The sequence below is a fragment of the Bombina bombina genome, chromosome 3, assembly GCF_027579735.1.
Source record: "Bombina bombina isolate aBomBom1 chromosome 3, aBomBom1.pri, whole genome shotgun sequence".
Lineage (NCBI taxonomy): Eukaryota > Metazoa > Chordata > Amphibia > Anura > Bombinatoridae > Bombina > Bombina bombina.
In genome coordinates, this window is record NC_069501.1 from 1,086,751,826 (window position 1) to 1,086,778,809 (window position 26,984).

At 36.0% G+C, this 26,984-nt stretch overlaps 1 protein-coding gene across 1 annotated transcript in view; it reads right to left on the reverse strand.

The window, feature by feature from the left end:
• Nucleotides 1–2,127: 2,127 nt before the first annotated feature.
• Nucleotides 2,128–26,984, reverse strand: part of LOC128652086 (mitochondrial ornithine transporter 1) — a 31,279-nt gene continuing 6,422 nt past the window's right edge. The window contains exons 2-7 of the mRNA XM_053705033.1: nt 16,694–16,792; nt 13,534–13,792; nt 7,139–7,276; nt 5,946–6,118; nt 4,697–4,855; nt 2,128–2,553 (exon numbers count right to left, since the gene is read on the reverse strand). Coding sequence (XP_053561008.1) covers nt 2,432–2,553; nt 4,697–4,855; nt 5,946–6,118; nt 7,139–7,276; nt 13,534–13,792; nt 16,694–16,748 — 906 coding nt within the window. The 5' untranslated portion in view covers nt 16,749–16,792 and the 3' untranslated portion in view covers nt 2,128–2,431. The remainder of the gene's footprint in view (nt 2,554–4,696; nt 4,856–5,945; nt 6,119–7,138; nt 7,277–13,533; nt 13,793–16,693; nt 16,793–26,984) is intronic.

Sequence of the window (26,984 nt, forward strand, 5' to 3'; positions counted from 1 at the left end):
TTCAAGCACTAATTGGGCAAGAAAGCAGACAGTGGCGCTTTAAGTGTATATGTGCTCCTTGTGGGCAATAACAGGGAAGAGTTAGAGCCCAGCAGACCCCTGGTCTAAAGTTTTAGTCGGGGCCTCAATAAGCAAGTTGGGGCTTTCTTTAGTAGGTTAACGTAAAGTCCAGTCTGAGACGTTATTATGTTAGTAATAGGGCCACATGCAGAGCTTGTTAATTGCGGTCAGGCGGCGTGTTAATATAGATTGTTAGCACAGCACCCACGCTTCCCTTAAAGCCTCTACAGCCCGTCAGTCCACACAAGCCAGCGGGGATAGCAAATAAGCAAAGTATACAGTTTCCAAGAGTTACTCACGTATCTGTTGTGACAGCATACAGATACCTCTAGATTGAGACGAAGACCAGGCCTGGTAGCTGTGTAAATTGTCACTGCTTGCCATATATCCACTTCACCAAGCACTTCCAGCAGCAACCCAAACTTTCTTGCGACAGAGATACAGTTTGTACCAACTTTCCTGTGCCACCTGTACCATGGAGCTATGTGCCGGGGAACTCCAGCTAAATTCCACAAGCAAATGCCTTTATACTCCTATAAGAACTGTTGCTGCCGATTCTTCCTCTTGGCCTTTCACCTGTTATGCACAGAACAGCTGATACCGCAGGTCGCCTCGGCTTTCCTTGAACCAGGCAGAGAGGAAATTACCAGCGCTGCCCTCCAGCAGCTTTACCGCGTCTGCCTGCTCAGCGTCCTCTTGGGTATCTGTTGGTCTTGTTTGCCTCCTGCTGCGCCCTAGCCGACAGGGCAACCGGCTTGTGTACAGGACTTCCTAGCGCTGTCTAAGCATTCCGGGCCCCAGTTTCGATCGGGCCAAGGAATCTGTATGCTGTGGGTTGAATGGAGATTAGCTCTTTCCCTCAGAGCATCGTGCTAGCTTGCCTCTGCTAGCTCAGCCCCCCACCGGAAGTCGTTCCAGGGCTCTGCAGTTTTCCCAATTTGCTTCATATTCTTGGTTGAAAAGCATACCCAGGTAGCTTGAGAAACAACAGTGCACTACTTTCAAACATGTAAAGGTCATCCCCATCCTTAAAAAACCCTCCATTGACCCTAATCCTCCTGAAACTACCACCCCATATCACTGCTTGCACTAACATCAAAGCTGCTAGAAATACTAGTTTACGACAGCTCATCCCACTTCCTGTCCTCCAACTCCTTGCTTGACCCCCTGTAATCTGGCTTCTGTCCCCAATACTCAACTTCGACTGCTCTCACCAAGTTTACTAATGATCTTCTTTTTGCTAAAAGTAATGGCCACTACTCTACACTTATCTTACTTGTCCTCTCAGTTACCTTCGACACTGGTGACCACCCCCTCCTCCTACAGACTATAAGCTCTCTTGGTCTCTGTGACACGGCGCTCTCTTGCATCCACTCTTATCTCTCTAACAGGTCCTTTTCTTGTGACTCCTCCTTTTCAATACCTCTTCAGAAAGAGCATAACGTTTTAAATAACTTTCCAATTTATTTATATTATCTATTTAGTTTTGTTCTCTTTGTATGCTTTGTTGAAGAAGATACCTAGGTAGATTCAGAAGCAGCTGATTGGTGGCTGCACATATAAGCCTCTTGTCATTGGCTTTTAGCTGGTTACCAGTAGTGCATTACTGCATCTTTAACAAAGGATACAAAGAGAATGAAGCAAATCAGATAATAGAAGTAAATTGGAACGTTGTTAAATAATATTATGATCTATTGGAATCATGAAAGACAAATTTCGGGTTTCATGTCCCTTTAAATGCATAGCATTGTAGGGTTGCTAGTGCTAAAATGACATGCTCGGATTGGACTATAATGTTTTTTTAATGTGTGATTCAGATATGGTGCTCTATTAGACTATAATAAGCAAATTCATAGATCACAAACATTATTAGTCACATTTAACTTTCAGAAGACAATCGAATAAAAAACAAAAACATCCTTTACGTTTCTGAACACTTTGTATCTCACAAAGAAACAACTAGATTGTTTGTTTTTGTTTACAACCAACTCATCAAGGCTTTAAACAATTCATCATGAGAACAGCAATTTAGTAGCTGTATCATTTTACAGAATAACACACAACACATTTAGCACCATTTATTTATTCTGGATCTAATTATTAACTTTATAATAAAAATAGTTAAAAAGAAATAAGAACAACTGATAGCTGATTATATTATACATGTTCTTTTTGTTTTCTAACCCAACACTGTGCAATAAAATATGTCACCTATATAACTATTTACAGACAATTTGTTGTACACACAGTACTGATAGGATAGGAGGCGCAAGACAGTAGTGCGACGTTTATCTTGTATGAGAATTATCTCCCACAGGTTGTCTGGTCTTCTGAGTCATGTAAATAATTCTGAATATATTATAGAGCTTTACTAGACATCAAAATGGTTCATCATCATTTTCCTGCTGTATTCATATGCTACAAAAAGTGCTCCATTTGCTGGGAAAGCTCTGATTAATGTGGGCTTCAGCCCAGAGTATAGGGCTAATACACCTGCAAAAGCAGAACAATGTCAATTAAACAATTGTAAAGCTTCAACCTTATCATATTGAGAGCTCACAATGTATATTATATAAGCTATTCAGCACTTTATGCTCTGATTTTGTGCTTTTCCTATAAGTCACTCATTAATATCATTATTTTTTTCTACTAACTGTTCACTTTTAATACATAACACTTCATTTGTAGATATTCACTAAAATGGAAAATGCTATATGTACATGTGTATTTATGTATTTATATGTGTGTCTATGTATTTACAGACACATATAGACATATAAATACATATGTATACACATATAGACAAATATATACATGCATTGGAGCCCTTTGCAGTTAAGTAGATGAAAATATGCAAAAACATATTTAGGCAATATTCCTATTTAATAAAGTCTTTAAATGTATTTACTTTAAATATTCCCCATTCCAATGTCTGCACATAGCAGAATATGTTCTATGTATTTATAAATAGATAGTCTTATATATATCTGTATATATCTATACCTATATTTAATCATGTACAGTGTATATAAATAATTATATAATATATAATTATAGGTATATATATATATATATTGTACCAGTATTAAAATATATGTAGAATATATGTAGAAATATGTATTTTTGAATAAATAGAACATTTTTCCCACTTTTTTGCTCCACTGACTTCTATGGGGGAATACGTTAATGCAATCGCGGTATTCTAAGTTCAGCTTTTTGCACTTATCAGGTTAGAGCGCAAGTGAAAACTTTTTACTTGTAATATGAGCACTACCAACATGCGCAAAAGCTTGCTTATATCAAAGTTAGTGAGGGAGCAGGAGCTCCCTCCTTTCACGATTTAGATAGAGCATGCAATTTTAAGCAACTTTCTCATTTACTCCTATTATCAATTTTTCTTTGTTCTCTTGCTTCCTTTATTTAAAAAGCAGGAATGTAAAGCTTAGGAGCCGGCCCATTTTAAGTTCAGCACCCTGGATAGCGCTTTCTTATTGGTGGCTACATTTAGCCACCAATAAACAAGCATAACCCAGGTTCTGGACCAAAAATGTCCAAAATCCACTTGTAAGCGCTCCGGACTCCTTCACTGCCCCCACTCGTCATACCAAAATCACTTCTTTATTCAAAATTTAAAAGCTTGAGTGAAGATTAAAATCCAAACGCGTTTCATCATACAAGACATAACTTCCTCAATGGCTCCTTCAAGGAGCCATTGAGGAAGTTATGTCTTGTATGACGAAACGCGTTTGGATTTTAATCTTCACACAAGCTTTTAAATTTTGAATAAAGAAGTGATTTTGTTGTTTTCAACCTGAAGTCCACTTATTTGAGTGTGAGGATATCGTAACTAATTTCTGAACCAAAAATGGGCTGACTCCTAAGCTTTACATTCCTGCTTTTTAAATAAAGAAAGCAAGAGAACAAAGAAAAATTGATAATAGGAATACATAAGAAAGTTGCTTAAAATTGCATGCTCTATCTGAATCGTGAAAGAAAATGTTTTGGTTTAGTATCCCTTTAAATAATGCTCCACTTTGTGTGCAGAGCACAATTGGGAGTTGTCTTCTACACTAAAGAAGGAAGATAATTAATCACTTCTATACATCCTTTACACTCAAGAGGTTAATGAGATTATTAAAGACTATATTTAAAGCTGTCACCATATTAATATGGGGTAAAATTGTATCTTTGTCCCCCCATTAAAACATCTTGGAGGGATTTATATCCCTGCCTCCTTCAATGGGCCTGAATATATAATAAAGCCACAGAACAAGCAACAGACTATACTTGCCCAAATGCACCTTTCATATATTCTTCAAATGTTTTACTAGTAACCAAAATGTACAGCTTTTTTTCTGCTGTACATAAATCTTTATAGGTAAATTCAGTAATGTTTTTACTTTATTGTGGTACCCTAGGCACTGGGAAATGTACTATACCTCAAATTCCCCAACCCTCACAACCCCAAACAATTTTAGATCATGTCTGACTTGTATATCTCACCACTGAAGACTGGGAAATGCTCATATACCCCCATAGAACTATCTTTCAAAATTTGCCTCTTCTCCTAAAATACTGTTGCTCTAGACACAGGCCTAGTTGGCATAAGGCAACACATATAACTACATTATCTTACCTTCTTTTCTTAAAATTGTTACAAATGTCCCTATAAATCCTGCCTGTTTCCCAGTCATGGAGAGCACCTGAATCCTGGATTTCACACAATCAACTGGGAATACAACCAGCCATAGGCAGATACCTCCAAAACCTCCACTGACCATCAAATGGACAATTCCTATGGAGAAAAGCAATCATTTGGTAATACGGCTGCTTATGAAATAATAAGTACATTTCCATATTAAATATCCACAATTGCATTTTAAACTTGTAAAATGACACATAGGGGTAGATTTATTAAGCAGCGAATGCTGCTTTCTACGCCCATCATTTCAGGTTCAAGTTAAGAAACAGCGGTCGTAAGACCTAAAAGGTGGCGGACTGTAATCAACCCAATCCTGCCTGATCGCGATGATTGACAGCCCCTACTTGCGGCCGATTGGCCGTGAGTGTGCTGGGGACGGCATTGCACAAGCATTTCACAATGCAAATCATGTCCACTCAACCTTTAGTATTGTTCTAAATGCTGTTGACTTTGCAAACTTTACATAACCCATAAAGGAACATTAATGTTATTACATGTAAAGATGCATAGTCCATAACAACTACTGAATTGTAAAATATCTGCATGCAAAATAAATGTTTTCAAAGCATTTAAATTGCCACTGTTTTGGATTTTCTTTAGAGAAAGGGGACAAAATAAATAATGAAAGAATGTCATTGTTTATTTTGAAAATGTTTTGTTATGCGCAGTGAAATGCAGAGTTTCGTTGTGCATAACAAAACATTTTCTGACACGTTTTATTGCCACTTCAATAAAGATTTACTGTCATGAATTAAACCTAATCAATAAAAGAGTATCTAGGCCCTATTATCTTTTTTATCAGTAATAATGCTGCTTCCAAAAATGAAACATACAAATCCATTGTCTTTCAGAATTTATAGTGCCGCTATATTGGAAAAAGTGCATGCTATAGTTCATAAGAACATGTGATTTTAACACTAGTGACCCTGAAATGCAATGTAGTTAACCCTCACCAAGGGTTAAACACATAGTTAAAATATCATTTGGATACTGCAGTTCTCTGCAATACTTAAGTGAGACTTTAATCATGTGTTTAACTATTTTGCAGGATTGAAATTCACAGAGTTCCAGAGTGTTAAAATAATCTGTTCTAATGAATTAGAGAATGTAATTTTTCCAAAATAATGTTCCTTTAAGGACAACACGGAGACTATGATGAATTGTGTAGCAGACTGATAATTACCGAGCTCATCCTTAGATTTCCCTCCTCTTGTAAAAAATGAACGACTCAGTTCATAACCACCGAAGAAGAAGAAGTAGCCTGGAACTTCTCTAAGCATCGTGCTGGACAGTCCGTGATAGAAACCCAAGGGACCATCAGTACGAAGAATGTTCTTTACCACTGACCATACTGTGCTATGGAAATTGAATACAATTTAGTTATTTATATATATTAATTCCTTTCTGACATATGTGCTTGCACTTACACATGCACATATGCACATGCATGCAAAGGTGCACGTGAACACACACATAGAACGGGCTGGAATATTAATATGCTATACTCTTAAAGGGACATGAAACCCCACATTTTTCTTCATGATTCAAATAGGACATACAATTTTAAACAACTTTCCAATTTACTTCTATTATCTAAATGTCTTCATTCTCTTGGTATCCCTTGTTAAAGAAGCAACAATGCATTACTGGGAACATTGTGTGTGCCAATAACATGAGGCATATATCAGCAGCCACTAATTAGCAGCTCCTGTGCCTACATAGGTATCCTTTTCAGCAAAGGATACCAAGAGAACAAAACAAAAGACATAATAGAAGTAAATTGGAAAGTTGTTTAAAATTACGTTCTATCCTAATCACAAAAGAAAAATAATTATGTTTCATGTCCCTTTAAGGTTATATAGGTATGTAGTATATGGCAAGGTATACATTTTGTATATTTATTTACAGTAGTAAAGTATTCTTAAAGGAACATTATAGTACAAAGATTACATGCTCTGTATTGTTAGAACTTCTAATGTTAGGACTACCGAGCCTGCAATTCTTTGTGTTTATTCCCTGCATATAATTAAAGTACCACACTGAAGCTGCAAAACACTGTTGGTCCCCAGCCCATACAGCCAGTAAGCCAATTAGCAATGGTAGTTGTGTGACCCAGCCTGTGCAACTGCAACCACTGATTGGTTCCCAGGCAGTTTTCACTACGAACCAGCAATGTTCCTTGACTCCCAACACCGTTTTAAACACAAATTACTGCAGGGTCGGTAGTGCCAAACGCACATGCTCTAACAAAACAGAGTATGTTATTTTTGTACTATGATGTCCCTTTAAATGCCAATATCAAGTTATATGAGCTCTATATTTTATATATATAAAAAAGTAGAAAGGAAAAGAGAAGGCTATAAATGCAAATCTCACTTTTGTCCTTCTGTGACCTGGCCGGACAATTTCATTTCGTGCATGGCTTGCAGGCGACACTTCACCAGCTCCGTGGGACAAAGAGCCAATGAGGCAAATGCTGCTGCAAATGAGCCTGCAGCCGCATTCTGCACGTCACTAAGTACAGACACAAAATGCAAGTTTCAGTAAGTTAAAAAGTAATAAGACTTAATTAGATGTAATATTTTTGTTTATATATGTGAAAGCAAAGACAAAAACATAAATAGTTTTAAAAAAAGTGGGCTTTGAACTTAAAGGGACATAATACTCATATGCTAAATCACTTGAAACTGATGCAGTATAACTGTAAAAAGCTGACAGGAAAATATCACTTGAGCATCTCTATGTAAAAATGGAAGATATTTTACCTCACAATCTCCTCAGCTCAGCAGAGTAAGTTATGCGTAAAAAGTTATACTCAGCTGCTGCCCAGCTGCAGGTTAAAAAAAATAAAAAATGAAGAACAGCAGCCAATTAGCATCAACAGTGCTGAGGTCATGAACTCTTTTACTGTGATCTCATGAGATTTCACTTAACTCTCATGAGATTTCATAGTAAACTTCCTTACACTGAATAGGGAAATAAGATGAGTGTGCACGAAAGCTCGCTCCTTCCGCTGTCCCGGGATAGACATACTGATTTGTTGCTTAGAAGTCCTTTACATTGGGATGTGGCTAAAGAGGAACTTTTGAGGTAAAATATCTTTCTTTTTTACATAGAGATGTTCAGGTGATATTTTCTAGTCAGCTTTTTTACAGTTATACTGCAGCACTTTCAAATGTTTAAACATTTGGGTATTATGGCCCTTTAATGGATTTCTAATTAGATTCCACCCAACTTCCATCCTTGGTTATTTCTCCACACTACTACATATGTAGATTGTATATAATCACACCTACCAATTTTGGGAGTCTAGACAGACCTGATGATGTTGCTGGTTTTGGGTTGGTTATGAAGCAGATCAGGTCATAGCAGTACAGCTTGGGACATTCTCTAGGCTTTTGTGGGCTGGATTATGCCAATTCCAGGTTTCGTTATAAGAAAAATAGCTATTACCATATTGTATATTTTTAAATAGATTGCGATGCCTTTTAAAGGCCCAACGTATTCAAGTATTTGTATTCCATAAGCATCAAGACTTCACAGGTTAATTCTTCAGCATAATTATATATGTATATAGTGTATATATGTATATATAGTGTATATTATATATGTTATATGTATATAGTGTGTACAGTTTAATTATAGATGGTAAAGGGATATTAGCCAAGGTGGATGACAGAGAGGAGATTTAAATATAAAAACAGGACACGAATACATGTTTATATATTTAAACAATGTGGCCAACAAATTAAACAATTTTGGCACAGTATTTTTTTTTGCAACTGCGAAAACTCTGCTAGAGTTAAGCTTTTTGCGCTAGTCGTGTTGCGTTTGTATTACAAGTTTAAAAAAAATATTTTGCGCTAGCGTTAACCCAAATAGTGCAAAAAATCTAACTTAAGTTTTCGCGTGCGTGTGCATGTCTTCCCCCTTAGAAATCAATAAAGAGGAAAAAAACAGCACCCAAGATCGTGCAAACACCATCGCATTTTCGCAATCCCCGTAGAAGTCAATAGAGAAAAAGAAATTGTTGGGGGAAAAAACTAACACCCATCTCGCAAACAACATAGCATATTCGCAATAGAAAATGTGAAAGATTTACAGTAAATACATAGTTAAAATCTTTATTAAATATGAATATTGCATAAATATGTTTTATCATGTTTTCATCTACTTAAAGGGCCATAATACCCAAATGTTTAAACACTTGAAAGTGATGCAGTATAGCTGTAAAAAGCTGACTAGAAAATATCACCTGAACATCTCTATGTAAAAAAGAAAGATATTTTACCTCAAAAGCTTCTCAGTAGCCACATCCCATTGTAAAGGACTTCTAAGCAACAAATCAGTATGTCTGTCCCGGGAAGGAAGTTTACAATGAAATCTCATGAGAGTTAAAGGGACACTATACAGAAACATTTTCTTTCATGATTAAGGTAGAGAATACAATTTTAAACAACATTCCAATTTACTTCTATTACCTAATTTGCTTCATTCTTTAGATATACTTTAATGAAGAAATAGCAATGCACACGGTGAACCAATCACAGGAGGCATCTATGTGCAGCTACCAATCAGCAGCTACTAAGCAAGTAAGCATATCTAGATATGCTTTTCAGCAAAGAATATCAAGAGAATGAAGCAAAATAGATAATAGAAGTAAATTAGAAAGTTGTTTATAATTGTATGCTCTTTCTAAATCGTGAAAGAAAAAAAATTGGGTTTCATGTCCCTTTAAGTGAAATCTCATGAGATCACAGTAAAAGAGTTCATGACCTCAGCACTGTTGATGCTGATTGGCTGCTGTTCATTTCTTCATTTTTTTTTTTTTTACCTGCAGCTGGACAGCAGCTGAGTATAACTTTTTACACAGAACTTACTCTGCTGAGCTGGGGAGATTGTGAGGTAAAATATCTTCCTTTTTTACATAGAGATGCTAAGGTGATATTTTCCTGTCAGCTTTTTACAGTTATACTGCATCAGTTTCAAGTGATTTAGCATATGAGTATTATGTCCCTTTAAAGGGATACTAAACCCATTGTTTTCTTTCATGATTCAACTTTCTAATCTGCTCCTATTATCAATTTTATTTTGTTCTCTTGTTATTTTTATCTTAAAATCAGGAATACAAAGCTTCAGGAGCCAGCCCATTTTTGTTTGAGAACCTTGGTTATGTTTGCTTATTGGTGGCTTAAATGTAGCCACCAATAAGCAAGTGCTATCCAGGGTTCTGAACTTAAAATGAGCTGGCTCTTAAGCTTTACATTCCTGCTTTTTCAATAAAGCTAGCAAGAGAACGAAGAAAATTGATAAGAGTTTCAAATTAGAAAGTTGCTTAAAATGTCATGCTCTATCTAAATCACGAAAGAAAAAAATTCTGTTTAGCATCCCTTTAATGGCAAAATGATCTAATGCACTTATATATATGTTTATATATGTGTACATATATATTAATGTTTTTACATGACTGTAAATACATATATACACATATAAATACATTAACCCTTTGAGTGCTAATGACGGCTCTGAGCCGTCACAGAGTTTCCCACTCTGGTGCTAATGACGGCTCAGAGCCGTCACTAGCACTCTCCCACCTTGAGGGACATCTTGGGGCTCCTACCCTCTCCTACCCCGGCGATCGTGCCTGTAGAGTGACAAGCATCGTAGGGGCTTCCCGTTTTGCATGGTGACGTCATGCGCAATAACGTGATGATGTCACCGTGCAACTTTATTTATACTTAACAATGTTAAGTATAGGAGCAGGGGGCATGCTGCTTAGAAGCCTGTATCTCAGGCATCTAAGCAGCTACAGCAGGTAATCACCTAACCTTTCCAACAGTGTAAGTCTTCAAGGTCCGAAAAAAATAAAACAAAAGTTAAAAAAAAATTGTTAAAAAAAAATAAAAAAAACATTAAAAAACCTTAGCACCCAGGTGGGAAAGTGCTTAGCACTCAAAGGGTTAATATATGTACACATATATACACATACATATACAGTATATATTAAATGCATACATATACATCTTTAACAATGTATATGTATGTGCCTCAATGTTAAAGCTATTTGCCTGCCTTTTTTTCTAACACCCGAATCTCATATTTTTGAGCTCTTATAACTTTTTTGTGCATTTTTTTTTTATTAGACAGTGTTAATATGAGTGTAACTGTACTTTGTAATGTATTTCTGAATTGTTTTGTGCAACTTTTTTGTTTCAGAAAACAGTTAACCACAGCTCTGAGATTGTGGTATGGATTGAATCGTAAATGGCTATAGTGCTGGCACAATCACGATTTCGCTCAACTTGTAATATCAGCAAAATGAAATAGGCTTGCGAAAACACGATATTGCTTGTGCAAAACCATTTGCGCCTCACTTGTAATCTAGCCCTAAGTGTTACACAGAACACAGAATAATGTGCAATCCAAATGACTTATTAGTATCAGTGGGTATGCAAGTAAAGAATATTTTGGAAAGTAAAGAATGGTATATTGTTTCTGAAATGAGTACCAAAATGATAGACTGAAAAGAAAGACATCTGAAGGAGAAACATGAGAGGTTTTTAAAGCTTATAGAATACAGTCATTTATTAACACATTGGTCAATTAAAAGGTAACACAATCTTCTAAAAAGTGGTTTCATTATTTACTCTGAGATGGAACTTGTGTAGGAAAAGAGTGAAAAGGACAAACGGACATATGTCAGTTTAGTCAAATGCTCTGCTCAATATTATTTACTGAGATCAATTATATAACATGCAATCCGACATATGAATGACTGTAATTCTACATACAGTTTTACAGCCTGCAGTACCTGCAACAGCAGTTATAACCACTGATCATTCACTGCCTAATATAATATGTTACAATTATCTTCTATTATCAATTTCTCTTGGGCCCTGATGTTAAATTAGTCATCAGACCCATAAGATATTGCCTTTTTGGCTTCGCCACTCTCGCAGGCGTGCTGTGGGCTGACCCTCTGTTCCGAAGAGTGGAAATAATAGAGAGCACAGTTTCAGTAAATTTTCGCCAACATTGCCAGTTATCTCAGTTCTTGGCGGGTGGGGAGCGTGTATATAAGTATATTTAGACAACATAGACTGTGTGTTCGCTAAAACAAAAATGTTTTTTATGTACTTAAAGTTCAATCAATGAATTTCTAAATTATGTATCACTGCACATTCACTAGATTTCACACAATGTAAATTCTCGCCGCTAAAAAACCGACAAGACTGATATGGCTGAAAAGGTGCATCTAAGATGGAGGATTGTCTGTTTAAAATTAGAAACTCACAGCAATGTTTCCCCATTAAAATACAAGTTACTACCATGGAACGCAGATTAAACTCCCACAGAACGCCTATATATTCATTATGCAATCACCATTGTTAATAAAGAACACACAAAAACTTACTATTAAACCTATATGAACTGGGGGATTGTGGGTATATTACACATGTATATACAATGTTTTATTTCTACGTATGTTATTGGTATATTTTAAGTGTTGTCGTGATATTAAAAATCGTGTATTTTGCTTTTCGCGTACTTTATTTACTTATTGTCAATATAAGTTCTCACTGCTCTGAACGTGTTTTACTTATAATATAAATTTGGGCCAATGTGATAGACCTAGGGGTTCAAATGCATAAAGGGAGAGTTGGTCTCCAATGGCAAACATGCTGGTTGCAATAAACCATCCTTTTGTACAATATATGACTGTTATTAATCATTTCCTGTTATATGTATATAGTATGACTGTAGTTAGAGCTGATAACTAAACTTTAAAAATGGTTTTATATGCACCCAAAAATATTTTCTATACTGTCAAGTATAGGATGAATTCAAATTATTTTAAAAAAGAAAAATCAATTAAAATCTGAAGGAAACTGTTAATAAGTAATAACACATCAAAGATTAGTACTTATATTGAAAAGGTAATAAGAAAAAACGTATAATATAATGCATGGAATTTTTTTTTCATGCTCATTTAAAAAAAATAAAGTAATTTATGTTAATCAAGTTTAAAATAAGCAAAAGTTCATTGGTGACTTTACTGATGACATCATAAATAACAGGATCGATATCAATTACATCATCAAGGCAATTGCATTAGCATTAGTCGGGTAAAATCTCAGCATGTCCTGCAAATATTGAATTGGAACAATTTATGGATATATATAAACTGACTAAGAATTACTTTAAGATACACATTTTCTCTGATTATATTATCAACCATTTATTCTAGACATGTGCAATGCGATTCGATCCGAATCGAAATTCAGACGAATTTGTCGAATTTGGAGATTCAGATCGATTCGAATTTCGAATTGTGGTAGTGCCGAATCTACCGAATAAATCCGAATCGATTCGAATTTATTCGGTAGATTCGGATGGATTCGGATGGCTGTGTATTGCACTAGTATTGTATAGTATACTAGTGTAATACACAGCACATCCCACTTAACACTGAACGAAATTCCGAATCGATTTGAACCGAATCGAACCGAATCGAACCGAATTTCCCACGAATCCGAATGAATCGAAATGAATTCATTCGATTTCTTCCGAATTTGAATCGGTCCGAACCAAAATTCAAATCAGTCCGAATCGGTCCAAACCGAACCGAACCAAATTTTTCACAGCTGCACAAGTCTAATTTATTCTAGAGATCTACTGTAAATGCCTATTCAAAGAGGTTATTTTGGTGCTAAATATGTAATACTAATGAGTCATTGTAATTGGACACTGATGCTAAACTCAAACCTTACCTTAATGATGCTTTCTTGTCTAAGCCAATGATCCTCCTCACTACTCTTTGACAAAAGCCATAACTCATAAACAACACTGAGTTCTCTGATATATTTGCCAGAAGTGCTGGGCTGGTGCCTTTGTAGAAACCTTTTAGACCAACTTGTTTGTATGTCTTCACAGCACAGTCTGTAAGTCCTCTGTACAAATTAGGGAATGTTTGCATCTTCACCTTGGCAGTGTCAAAGGGTTGTCCGGTGAGAACACATGCAGTCCCACCTGAAGGGATAGGGCTTTAAATTACTTGTTTAATCAAATATAACACAATACTCTGTAAACAATTGTTACTGTAGCCTTTTTTGTCTAATGTTGGTTTGACTTAAAGGGACATGAAACACAACATTTTTCTTTCATGATTCAGATTGAGAATATAATTTTAAACAACTTTTTAATTTACTTCTATTTTTTAATCTGTTTCATTCTCTTGGTATCATTTGTGGAAGGACCAGCAATGCACTAATGGTTTCTAACTGAACACATGGATGAGCCAATCACAATCAATATATATATATATGCAGCCACCAATCAACAGCTAGAACCTAGGTTCTCTGCTGCCCCTGAGCTTACCTAGATAAACCTTTCAGCAAAGGATAACAAGAGAAGAAAGCAAATTAAATAATAGAAGTAAATTGGAGAGTTGTTTAAAATTGTATTCTCTATCTGAATCATGAAAGAAAAAAATTTGGGTTTCATGTCCCTTTAAGCTTACAGTGTTGGGGTGCACTGTACTGTATTTTTTCTCCATAATGTATTCCTAATGACTTGTTAAACCAGATGCATGGTATTAAATGTATTGGTAATTGCTACTTTAGGATTATTCTTGCAACTGAAATTTTACTTATTGAAATCAACCATAATGAAAAATATCTAAGAATTGGTCTTTGGGTAGGGGGAGAGGAAAGATAAGGGGTTATATTTTTCCTGCAGGTTCAGCCCCTTTAAATGGACATGCTCTTGAGAGCAATGGTTGGTGTTTTTAATGAGTAAAACTATTTATTACAAATATAAAAATAAACACAAAGGAACAATTTTCCATAGGTTTAATACTAGGTAGCTGTTATAGCAAGATTGCAAACACATTAAATGGATACTAAACCCAATTGGGTTCTTTAATGATTCAGATAGAGCATGCAATTTTAAGCAACTTTCTAATTTACTCCTATTATCAAATTTTCATCGTTCTCTAGATATCTTTATTTGTAAAATCAGGAATGTAAGCTTACGAGACGGCCCATTTTTGGTTCAGCACTCTGGATAGCGCTTGCTGATTGGTGGCTATATTGAAAACATTTGGATTTAGTATCCTTTTAAGGAGAACTAATTTTAAAGTAGCCCACTGGGTTAAGGCATCTTTTAAGAAAAAATAGTGCAGGCATAGGATATTGTTTCTATTAATGTTCTGGGGATTTGTTGCTGTCGTTCAGTCTTGTTATTGTTTAGTTACCGTTACTATTGCATTGCAACTGTCGGCTACTTAATTGCTGACAGGAGTTTGATTGCACGCAAGCCACAGTTGTTGCTGACAGTATTGTTTTTATGTAATTACCCTGTCATTATCAGCTGCAGCAAGCATAGGGTCTAGCCTATAGTAATTCAGTAAAGGCTGTCCGTCACCACAAACAAGTCAAGTCAATTTGTTAAGCAGCTTTTGATTTTTTTTTGCCATAGAAAACAGTGCTGTATTTAAAACATACTCAATACGACAAAAATAATATTTTGTCACTCTTATAGCCAAAAGTACTGAGATTTGTTTGGAGTTTGACAGCGCAGATTCTTTATGCTTCTGTTGTCTTTTGGAAAACAAGTAAATATATTCAGTTATTCTGAAGATATTTAGCTACAATATAGTAAAGCACTGATGTTCACTTGAAAATAATATTAATATTGTTGCCACATGTACACTGTAGTGTTTGTCAGTATCTTTTGAATACATTTTTCTTCAGGGTTGGGGTACTGCACAATGAATGATTTAAGTATAAACAAATCTTTGGGAAATGTCTTTTACATCTAGAGCTGTTTTTAAAATAATGTTCAGATGACTCCATCAAATGTGTATATGTGTTTAGCACAAGTATATTCTGCATACCAATTAAAGGGACACTCAAGTAAAAATTAAACTTTAATGAATCAGACAGAGCATACAATTTTAAACAACTTTCCAATTTACTTCCATTAACAAATAGTGCACATTATTTTTATATTGATAGTTTTTGAGTCAGCAGCTCCTACTGAGAATGTGCAAGAATTCACAGAATATACGTATATGCATTTGTGTTTGGCTGATGGCGCTCACATGATACAAGTGAAGTGGAACTTTGAAATTTGGCAGAATATGTTTTTACTACTCATTTAAAGTTCAGAGTAAGTGCTATTGCATTGTCTTGTTAAAATTCATTTGTTGCTTATGCAAATCTACTGTATTTACAGGGACAGTATACACCATTTTTTCATATAACTGCATGTAATAGACACTACTATAAAAAAAATAAGATGCACAGATACTGATATAAAAATCCAGTATTAAACTGTTTAAAAACTTACTTAGAAGCTCTCAGTTTAGCTTTGTTGAAAAGGTAGCTGGAAAGCCCACTGCAAGTGGCAAATAAGACACTCCCCCCTCCCCCTTCTTTTGCATATGAAAAGACCCTTTACACAAACAGGAGCAAGCAGTAGAAGGTAGCTGACGGTATTCTCCTAAAACTTTGGGGCTTGGTTAGGAGTCTGAAAATCAGAGCAAGGTTATTTAAAAATTAGCAAAACTATACATTAAACCCCCCCCCCCAAAAAAAATGGGCTATATAAATAGATCATCTACAAAACATTTATGCAAAGAAAAATGAGTGTATAATGTCCCTTTAAGTGGAAAACAGGCAATATTGCAGGACATTTCACACTGGAAGACTTCCCAAAGATGAAGCCCCCAAGTAACTAAAGACTGAGCATCCCACTTTGACATTGTCACAGCATGCTGCTTTATTCCCTTACCACCAAACTGGTCTGCAGGATATCACTGAGCAATGTCTTGCAGTACTTTCTGGTTTGGAAACAGTTAATGTATAATAAAATGTGGGAGCTCTATGTCCCATAAAAAATGCAGAATAAAGAAAAGTTAACCATTACCTGCAGCTCCTGCTGTGAGATCAATTGCTGCTTGGATGGTATTGTTTGATTTCATTATCCTCTACTAAAATGCTCTCTTTAGAATAACTCAAACTTTTTCTGCAAAAGTATAAAGAAAACATAAATTTAAACATAACGTATTGCAGTATGATAATGTGAATGAAAGGGTCAATGAAAAAGATAAATAAATAAAAAAAATATACATATTATATATAGTTGTCATTTTAAACAGATATGAAACCCACATTCTTTCTTTCAAGACGTAGTTAGAGCGAACAATTATAAACAACATTTCATTTTACTTCTATTAGCAAATTTGCTTTGTTTTCTTAGTATCCTTTGTTGAAGGAGCAGCAATCCACTACAAGGAGTTAGCTGAGCACATTAGGTGAGCCAATAAGAAGAGGCATGTGTGTACAGCCACCAATAAGCAGCTAGATCCCAGTAGTGCGTTTTTGCTCCTGAGCATACCTAAGTATCCTTTTCACCAAATGATACCAAGAGAATGAAGCAAATTAGACAATATAACTAAAATGAAAAGTTGTTCAAAGTTGCATGCTCTATCTGAATCATGAAAGAAAATTTTTGGGTTTCATATCCCTATAAAGAATTTGAGAATCTACTTGTCACCAGCGTATCCACAAGAATGCCAGGTATAGCAAACAGTACATAAGTTGCTTTTGATCTAATATTGGTTTTACTTGACCTCTGTTCAGTGTTTTCCTAGAATAGAAAGTTGCAGCACCAGTCGGTATATTTCAATATCCATTTATTAGAGACATCACATAGGAAACACAACGTTTCAGTCAACACCTGACCTTAATCAGAATGTTTTTGTAGGGAAATGAAACTAAAATGTTACTGTTTTACATTGCAATGCATAAATCTGACACCACTCTCCTGCTGCTAGACGGTGATCATATTCATTCATTCCACATATTGTTGTGCATTGCTACTTGAACTTTGAGGTTGCAACTGTTGCTGGTTTATTTTTTGAAGAGGGGGTGGTGCAATTTCTTAAAGAAATCCATTTTATTTTTCTGAATAGTTAAATATTCACAATTTTAATGAATCTTGATATCTCAGCTGTAGTTTACATTGTCTATATATCTTAGTGACCCCAACTATTTAAAGTTAAAGGCTGCCCAGCTCCGCTTGGTTATGTGTCCCCTCAAGGGGCATATTTTGCCTTGCCCAACTAGGCCTGTGCCTGGAGCACTAGGGATTTAATTTTTTGGCCAGCAAACAATGAGGAGTAGTTCTGTGGCATGATGCCTTCCCACTCTTATGCTCTTCAAAAGTTTTATGTATTTTATTTTATTACACATCAGTAGTCCTTGGTTGTTTAGTGTGTCTGTGTGTTGGGGGGTGCATAAACCTTCCACAAGTCCCTTGATTGAATTTGGAGTAATATATACGAGAACTTTCAGCTAAAATTTAAGGATTTAAAGGGTTGATGGAGAAAAGGAGACATCCCATTTTCCAGTGCCTAGAGCAGCACAAAATTCTCAGCATTTCACTGGTGCCCTCCCTATACTTATTATCAAACACCTAGAAGACCAAGGCTAACTAGAAGATTACTCATATCTATGCAGCATGTATTTCAGCAGCAGAGTATAATATAATAGCTAAGTCTGTAACTTACCAAAATCTTGCACAAGACAAATATACTTATATTTATAACAAGTAGTAGATGAGCTCAACCAGGCACAAATGCGTAATAGCTTGTCTTATGGCATATTACCACCTGGGAGCAGACTCTTTTTGCCCAAATATGCTTTTCATAGAAAAGATCTATCCTGAAGTATATCAGTCTGATTCTGGCTATACAGGTCAGTCCAGCCCCAAAATACCAGGCAATTCTCTTCTGAACAAGGAACACGGCAGCCCCAGACGATTGTTTCAGCCTTTTTGAGCCTCGTCAGTGAGGTGCAGCTATATTCGTTTAGGCACATTGGGCAGGGAGTCCATGTCTATTTTCCCCCATCACACTTAGGGAGACCCCAAGTGTCATAAATATAAACATAAGTATGCAAATATACTTCTATGTCACCCGTGGAACCATTTAGTGCTTAAAAAGTGTTCATTCTTTTTTTTGTTTCTTAATTTCCCCTTTACTTGACAGGTGATCAGATTTTAGAAACAATATAAAAATATGAAATTAGGAACATCAACAATCTGTACTTGTGTCTAGAAAATACGTATATATATTTTAGTATAATATATATATATATATATATATATATATATATATACCTGTATATATATTGTACTTGTCCAACATATTGCCCAGTTACCAATGCATTTTATCCTGCTCTCCACTTCTCCATAATCAACAGTTGTTTGTGTCTGAAATATTATTTTTGTATTATATTACATGCATTACACAGAGCATGTACTGATACAGACAGGAAACTGACAGAGAATCCGTTATTGCTATCTGACTGGGTTTGTAACACAAGTACATTAGCAAACCATTTCTCCTGTATTTATTGTATTTTCAGAACAGGCTGAATCAAGGAGGAGTTTTGATAATGAGTAATCTGTTGGGGAGTTTAGCAAATTTTTCCAGCCTGTGATATTCCTGAACAATGTGGGAAGCTTGAGAGCTCGAGTGCACCAAATTTCCCTAGCAGACATTGGCAGGATGCTGACCAGAATAGTGACATATTTCTAGCTAAGATTCTTTATTTTCATTTTGTATATGCAAGAACAAAACAAACAAAAAAATTACCTTTCCAAGCCAGGAATACATTTTAAAGGAATACATTTATATCTTAAAACAGTATTTTTATGCCTTTTGACTGAGAACTCTAGAAATGTGCATCCTGCGATAAAATGATAAACAAAAAGTAAGATACAAATAATAAAAATGACTAAATTTAGTACTCAAAAGCTTCAAACATGACAGTAAGGGCCTAATGATCTAAAGCTCTCTGCTCAGGTGAGATGATCTAAAATGATCTTCCAGCACTGCAAGATCACTAGTGAAATTCTTAAATTGCAGATTTACCTAGGGATCTAGCAGTGATGGAGGATCATTTTAGATCATCTCATCTGAGTGGAGAGCTTCCAATCATCAGGCCCTCAGTGAGTTCACCCCCTGTGGAGTCTGCACTACAATTCCTCTACAATTCCTCTCCAAGCTGGAGAATCCTTTGATCATTAGGCCCATACCCTGGGAACACCCCACTCCCTTTTCTGAAGCTGTGTTCTATTTTACAATAAAAAAAATACCAAGTGCAATGTAAGTTGTAAAAGTTACACAGAAATATAAAAAGTATGATCCTAATTTGTTAAAGTTACACAGAACCTTTAAAAACATAATCAGAATTTGAAAAATCACTGCTGGATCTAAATCTAAATGTAGTAACATTTACAATATAAAGTGCAAATCTAGAATGTAATAATATTAAAAGGACCCATTCTGAAGTGAACAGTAATATAAAACACAAAACAGAAATGAGAGAGAGCTTTCAGTGCTGGAGAGTTCTGCCCTTTTTCTTTGATCATTCAGTGAATTCAGCCCCTTTGAAGTTTGCACTACAATTTCTCTCCAACGGCCTGATATTCAAAAGCTTGCCACCATGGAGAGAAATCATGCAAAGTCTTTGGGATTTTTTTAGACTTTATATAGTAATATAGGTGTCCATACTGACCAGATGTCTTAGCAGTGAGCTTTTGAATATCAGGCCCCAAGCAGGAGAATATTTGACTATCAGACCCTAAATTGACTGTACCTAAAGGTACAGTCAAATTCACCATGTTCTATTATGCATAAGAAAGAATAACTGACCAGAAAAGTTAATTTAAAATGCACATTTTAACGTGTAAAATGCACATATTAAACAATAAAGGTGCCAAAAAAATCACAAAAAATGTAATAGAAACATAGCATAATACTGTCACAAATGCAGATAATAACTAAGGTGACACTCACATGATCTGCTCTAGGAATGTTGCATTTTGTGAGATTAAAAACTCATTTGCTGTCTCACAAACTTTTGAATCTGGACTTTCTAATTATAGTAATGATCCTTTGCATTTATTTTGCCATTTGAAATAGCTGATTTTGCCTGCTGAAAATGTCACCTATACTGAATACTTAAATGCTGCAGTACTGGTTACAGAAAAGCTATGTAAACAAAAAGCAGCAGCATAAAACAACCTGAGACAGAGAAGAACCAGCCCATTTCAAAGAGTTTTCATGCTGCAGGTTTTAAGTAGAATGCATTTTTACCAGGTAAATACAAAATGGGCGCCATGTACTAAGAGGCGGGCGGACAGCTTCTTAACTTGCAAAGCTGTCCGCCCGCCTCCGCTACACACGGGCAGCGGATCTATTGATCTGCTTGCCCGTATGTACCATTACACACTCATTGGAGTGTGTAATGCCCGCCCCTTCAATCGCGCGACCAATCACGCGACTGAAGGGGCTGTCAATCACCGAGAGCGAGCGTGCTCTCTGTGATTTTGCTTCGCCACCTAAGAGGTGGCGTAGGCTGTAGGAAGCAGCGGTCTAATGACCGCTGCTTCTTACATTGCGGGAAGCAGGCTCGCATATGCGAACCTGCCCCGCAAAGGCTCCGGAGCAGCTTTCGCTGCTTCGTACATGGAGCCCATTGTCCCTTAAGTTCAAGAGAGCATGACAGAACACAACCTTTTCCAAAATCAATAGCCAATAGAATGGAATAGCCAATAGAATGCAAGCTCAATCCTATTGGCTGATTGGATCAGCCAATAGGATGAAAGCTCAATCCTATTGGCTGATTTCAACAGCCAATAGGATTTTCCCCCCCTTAATTCTTATTGGCTGATAGAATTCTATCAGCCAATCGGAATGTAAGGGACGCCATCTTGGATGGCGTCATTTAAAGGGAAACTTCATTCTTCAACAGCCATCGGAAGAAGAGGATGCTCCGCGACGGATGTCTTTAAGATGGACCTGCTCCGCGCCGGATGGATGAAGATAGAAGATGCCGTCTGGATGAAGACTTCTGCCCGCTTAGATGAAGACTTCTGCTGCCTGGATGAGGATGGATGTGCGGTCTTCAAAAACTGTAAGTGGATCGTCGGGGGTTAGTGTTAGGTTTTTTAAGGGTTTATTGGGTGGGTTTTATTTTTAGGTTAGGGTTTTGGGCAATGTAAAAGAGCTAAATGCCCTTTTAAGGGCAATGCCCACCCAAATGCCCTTTTCAGGGCAATGGGGTGCTTAGGTTTATTTAAATATGATTTTATTTGGGGGGGTTTGGTTGTGTGGGTGGTGGGTTTTACTGTTGGGGGGTTGTTTGTATTTTTTTTTTACAGGTAAAAGAGCTGATTTATTTGGGGCAATGCCCCGCAAAAGGCCCTTTTAGTGTAGGCTAGGGTGGGCTTTTTTATTTTGATAGGGTTTTTAGATTAGGAGTAATCCATTTTTATTTTTGCTAATTTCTTTTTTATTTTGTGTAATTTAGTGTTTGTTTGTTTGTTTTTGTAATTTAGATAATTGTATTTTTTTAATTTAAAGTGTCGGTAAACCTAAAAAATAATGTTATATAATTCTGCACATAGTGCAGAATTATATAACATTATTTTAGTGCTATAGTTATTAAACCTTTTTTACCCTTTGAATTTTTTTTAAAATATACCGTTTTACAGACCCGCTCTCTGCTCTCTGCTGAGCGGGTCTGTTTTTTTTACACAGCGCATCGGGCCAGCTGTATAGTCACAGCCAGGCCCGACCGCGCCATAACATTAAGTGCAGCTCGCTCCTGCTCTGTCTGGTTTACTGTCCCTTTAAATAATTTAATTTTATTGTAATGTTAGGTGTTAGTGTAACTCAGGTTAGGTTTTATTTTACAGGTAACTTTGTATTTATTTTAACTAGGTAGCTAGTAAATAGTTAATAACTATTTACTAACTAGTCTACCTAGTTAAAATAAATACAAACTTAGATGTGAAATAAAAATAAAACCTAAGATAACATACAATGTAACTATTAGTTATATTGTAGCTAGCTTAGGGTTTATTTTACAGGTATTTTACAGGTTTGTATTTAGTTTTAAATAGGAATTAGTTAGTAAGTTTTATTTAGAATTATTTTAATTATATTAAAGTTAGGGGGTGTTAGGGTTACGTTGGGGTTAGGATTAGATTTAGGGTTACGTTATGGGTTAATATATTTATTTAGTATTAGTGATGTGGGAGGCCAGAGGTTTAGGGGTTAATAACTTTAGTATAGTGGCGGCGGCGACATTGGGGGCAGCAGATTAGGGGTTAATAAATTTATAACTAATGAATAATTGTAAATAGGCTTACAAGTAGGAGTAGGTAACTTAAATCTGTGAGGAAAATTTCCACCAATGCCCCAGTTGAATCAAGGCTAAATAGTTTTAATTAGAAAAAAATGTTTTTCTCCATTCACACACTAAAGTTTATTAAATCAAAATTTAACCACACATACATTTAGCAGAAGCTAAAGATTAAAAACACTCCACCTAAGTTGAACTAAGATTGTTAAATTAATCTGAAATCAGTATCACTGGTATCTAGCAGCAAAATATGTAGTTGTAAGCTAAGCCCTTACAATCCGAGGGCTAGTTTAAATTTTAAATTTTTTACAAATTATTGAAGCTGCATTGTACCAGATCAACTAAGGTGAGCAAATTAAAAGAAAAGGGAAAGACAAAGCTTATCCCCAGGACCCCTGACGTACGTTTCACAAAAAACGCTTCCTCAGAGGGGTGTGGAGCTGCTGCAAAATGCTCTATTTATGAGTCATTAAGACTCTCCTCCGATGTTGGAGTGGATGTTCCTTAATTGCCAAAGTTACATTTTAATTGGCTCATACGAGTGTCAGTCACAGAAGTGACTGGTAATAGGGTACAATGAGAGGTTGGAATTCTAAACGTCACGCTACGTCCGAAATGGGCGTTGTTGTTTACATTGACATTTATTGAACACTGATCCAGGGATGTTTCCATGTGGGACTTGCTCCGCATGCCCATACGTAATGAAGTCTAAAACCATTCAAGACAAAGATGGCCAGTTATATAATCTAGCCTCTCATTTCTCCTGTAGAACTATTGCGGTTGTATATGCTCTCTTTTGCCAATGCAAAATGATCTATGTTGGCATGACAACCCGGGAAATCAGGGTACGTATCCTTGAACATGCTAACAACATAAAAAATGCCAATAAGGATGAAGCTCGTGGCAAAAAGTTAACATCAGTAGCAAAACACTTTCAAATACATCACAAGTGCTCCACTAGCAATCTGAAATATATGGTCATTCAAAAAGCCTCATTAGGAATACGAGGAGGCAATCTGGAGAAAACATTACTCAAACTCGAATGCAAATGGATCTACCGTTTAAATTCTGTAAAACCTAATGGCATGAATGACTTCAATAATTATTTTGTATATTTGTAAATGAAATAAGGTATCACTTATCAATAACTGTCTTGTCCTATCTTTTATTATAATTTTTGGTTTACTCCACATTTCACTTATATTGACCAAACAATCACCACACTACCCTAATTTCAAGGTTAAGGTTATTATACTTTGACCCGTTTATTTAATTCACAAAATTGAACACAAGTTAATCTGTACACTTCGTATAAGCTAAACTCATTTAGAGTTATACTTGACTTGTTTATTTTATTTACACATTATATACACGTCAGCCTGTACATTTTGTATAAGCAGATTCCATCCAGTGAATATATATACACTAAATTAGGTATGTCTCACACTTGTCCCCCCTCTTTAAGTTAATCTTAATATGCAATATTATTCTTCAGCACACAAGAGCACTCCTCATACACCTTATTTTTAATGTCTCATTCTCACTTCTATTTTTGTTCACAATATTTTTATTCACTTATGAATGATAAAGTGATCTGACTAGTACATTGTATATAAAATCAACATCTGCATTAATGAGAACAATAATACCTTAATAAAATCAAGTATACTATTCATTCTTAATAAATTCAAGTATACTATTCATTTTGAGCACTTTGAAAATATAACCGAATAGGTAAGCAATATGAACTAAAGGCTATCTCGTATACACATGTTCCAATAAGAGGTATCATATCATATTTGTGCCCAAAATAATACCGACATCTCCACAAATCATCACTGGCATCTGTTCATCTCCCAATAAACAGTGTTGCCTTTCATGTAACTCTTCTTTTATTTTTGGAATCTGACATAGGAATTAAATGTATAAGCAGTCTACCTAGATTAGACTAAGTGAATGGTTTTCGCGTAGATATATCTTATTCCTTCATATCACTCACATAAGCAAACAGCGGATTAAAACAAAATCAAATCTTATAGATTATAATATACGATCAGATTTGCCAATGACTATTCCACGCTTTGGATTTATGTGCAACATATGTTAAAAGTGATCAGCCAATAAGACCGTTACTACAGAAGCGAATATAAACAAACACGCCCACTCTAGACGTAACACTGATGTTAGCGTATAAGCAGCGCACTCGTATAGACTGAATAAATGATATTGAGCAGATCCATTACATCCATCAATAGTAACAACTGCAGCATGCTGTTGACTAATGTCAAAGGGGAGATACGGTATGCCGATTCACATTATTATGCACTTATATGTACTATCCCCTATATTCAAGTATGAATAATTCGGACAGCAACTTTACTAAACAGTATTCCCCAAGTACAATGTCTATATATAAGGGATATACTAATACGATCTATCTATTTATGGTAAGCGGTCGAATTTGATAAGTAACTGCAGTACACCTCGCATTGATATGTCAGGCAATTAACCAGATACATCAGCATAACATATGGTCGATTAATCCTCCAATGAGATCTGTTCAATAAATGTCAATGTAAACAACAACGCCCATTTCGGACGTAGCGTGACGTTTAGAATTCCAACCTCTCATTGTACCCTATTACCAGTCACTTCTGTGACTGACACTCGTATGAGCCAATTAAAATGTAACTTTGGCAATTAAGGAACATCCACTCCAACATCGGAGGAGAGTCTTAATGACTCATAAATAGAGCATTTTGCAGCAGCTCCACACCCCTCTGAGGAAGCGTTTTTTGAGAAACGTACGTCAGGGGTCCTGGGGATAAGCTTTGTCTTTCCCTTTTCTTTTAATTTGCTCACCTTAGTTGATCTGGTACAATGCAGCTTCAATAATTTGTAAAAAATTTAAAATTTAAACTAGCCCTCGGATTGTAAGGGCTTAGCTTACAACTACAATTTTTGCTGCTAGATACCAGTGATACTGATTTCAGATTAATTTAACAATCTTAGTTCAACTTAGGTGGAGTGTTTTTAATCTTTAGCTTCTGCTAAATGTATGTGTGGTTAAATTTTGATTTAATAAACTTTAGTGTGTGAATGGAGAAAAACATTTTTTTCTAATTAAAACTATTTAGCCTTGATTCAACTGGGGCATTGGTGGAAATTTTCCTCACAGATTTAAGTTACCTACTCCTACTTGTAAGCCTATTTACAATTATTCATTAGTTGTATCCTGCCCTTAACTTTAAATCTGTGGCAGGAGGTCTCTGTGGTTAGGAGATTATAAAACTCAAATTGGGCTACCTGCCCTTAACCACTGAATCTCTTGTTATAATATACTTTGCCCTACCCCCACCCTCTCTCACTTTAAACTGTTAATAAATTTATGTAGGTGGCAGCGACATTGGGGGCAGCAGATTAGGGGTTAATAAGTGTAATGTAGGTGTCGGCGATTTCGGGGGTGACAGATTAGGGGTGTTTAGACTCTGTGTTTATGTTAGGGTGTTTAAACATACATTTTTTTTCCCATAGACATCAATGGGGCTGCGTTACAGAGCTTTACGCTCCGCGATTGCAGGTGTTAGGCTTTTTTTAGCCGGCTCTCCCCATTGATGTCTATAGGGAAATCGTGCATGGGCACGTCAAAACACTGCTTGTATTTGGGTGCGGTATGGAGCTCAACACAACCAAATCGCCCGCACAAGCTGTTTTTTTGCAAACCTGTAATAGCAGCGCTATTAAAGGTGAGCGGTGGAAATAACTTGCAAGTTATTAGCGAGCCAGTCATAACGCAAAACTCGTAATCTGGCTGTTTATTTTTTAACTTTTTATTAAACACATACACAAAGAAATCTGGTTTATTAACATTTGAACTAAACATGCACAAGACTATTCACATACAAAACATGCACACAGCCAAGAAATGCCACTAGAAATATGGAACAATTAGTTTTCAACAGGTCCAGGGTGCAGTATTTGAAAAGTAAAGCAGCGGA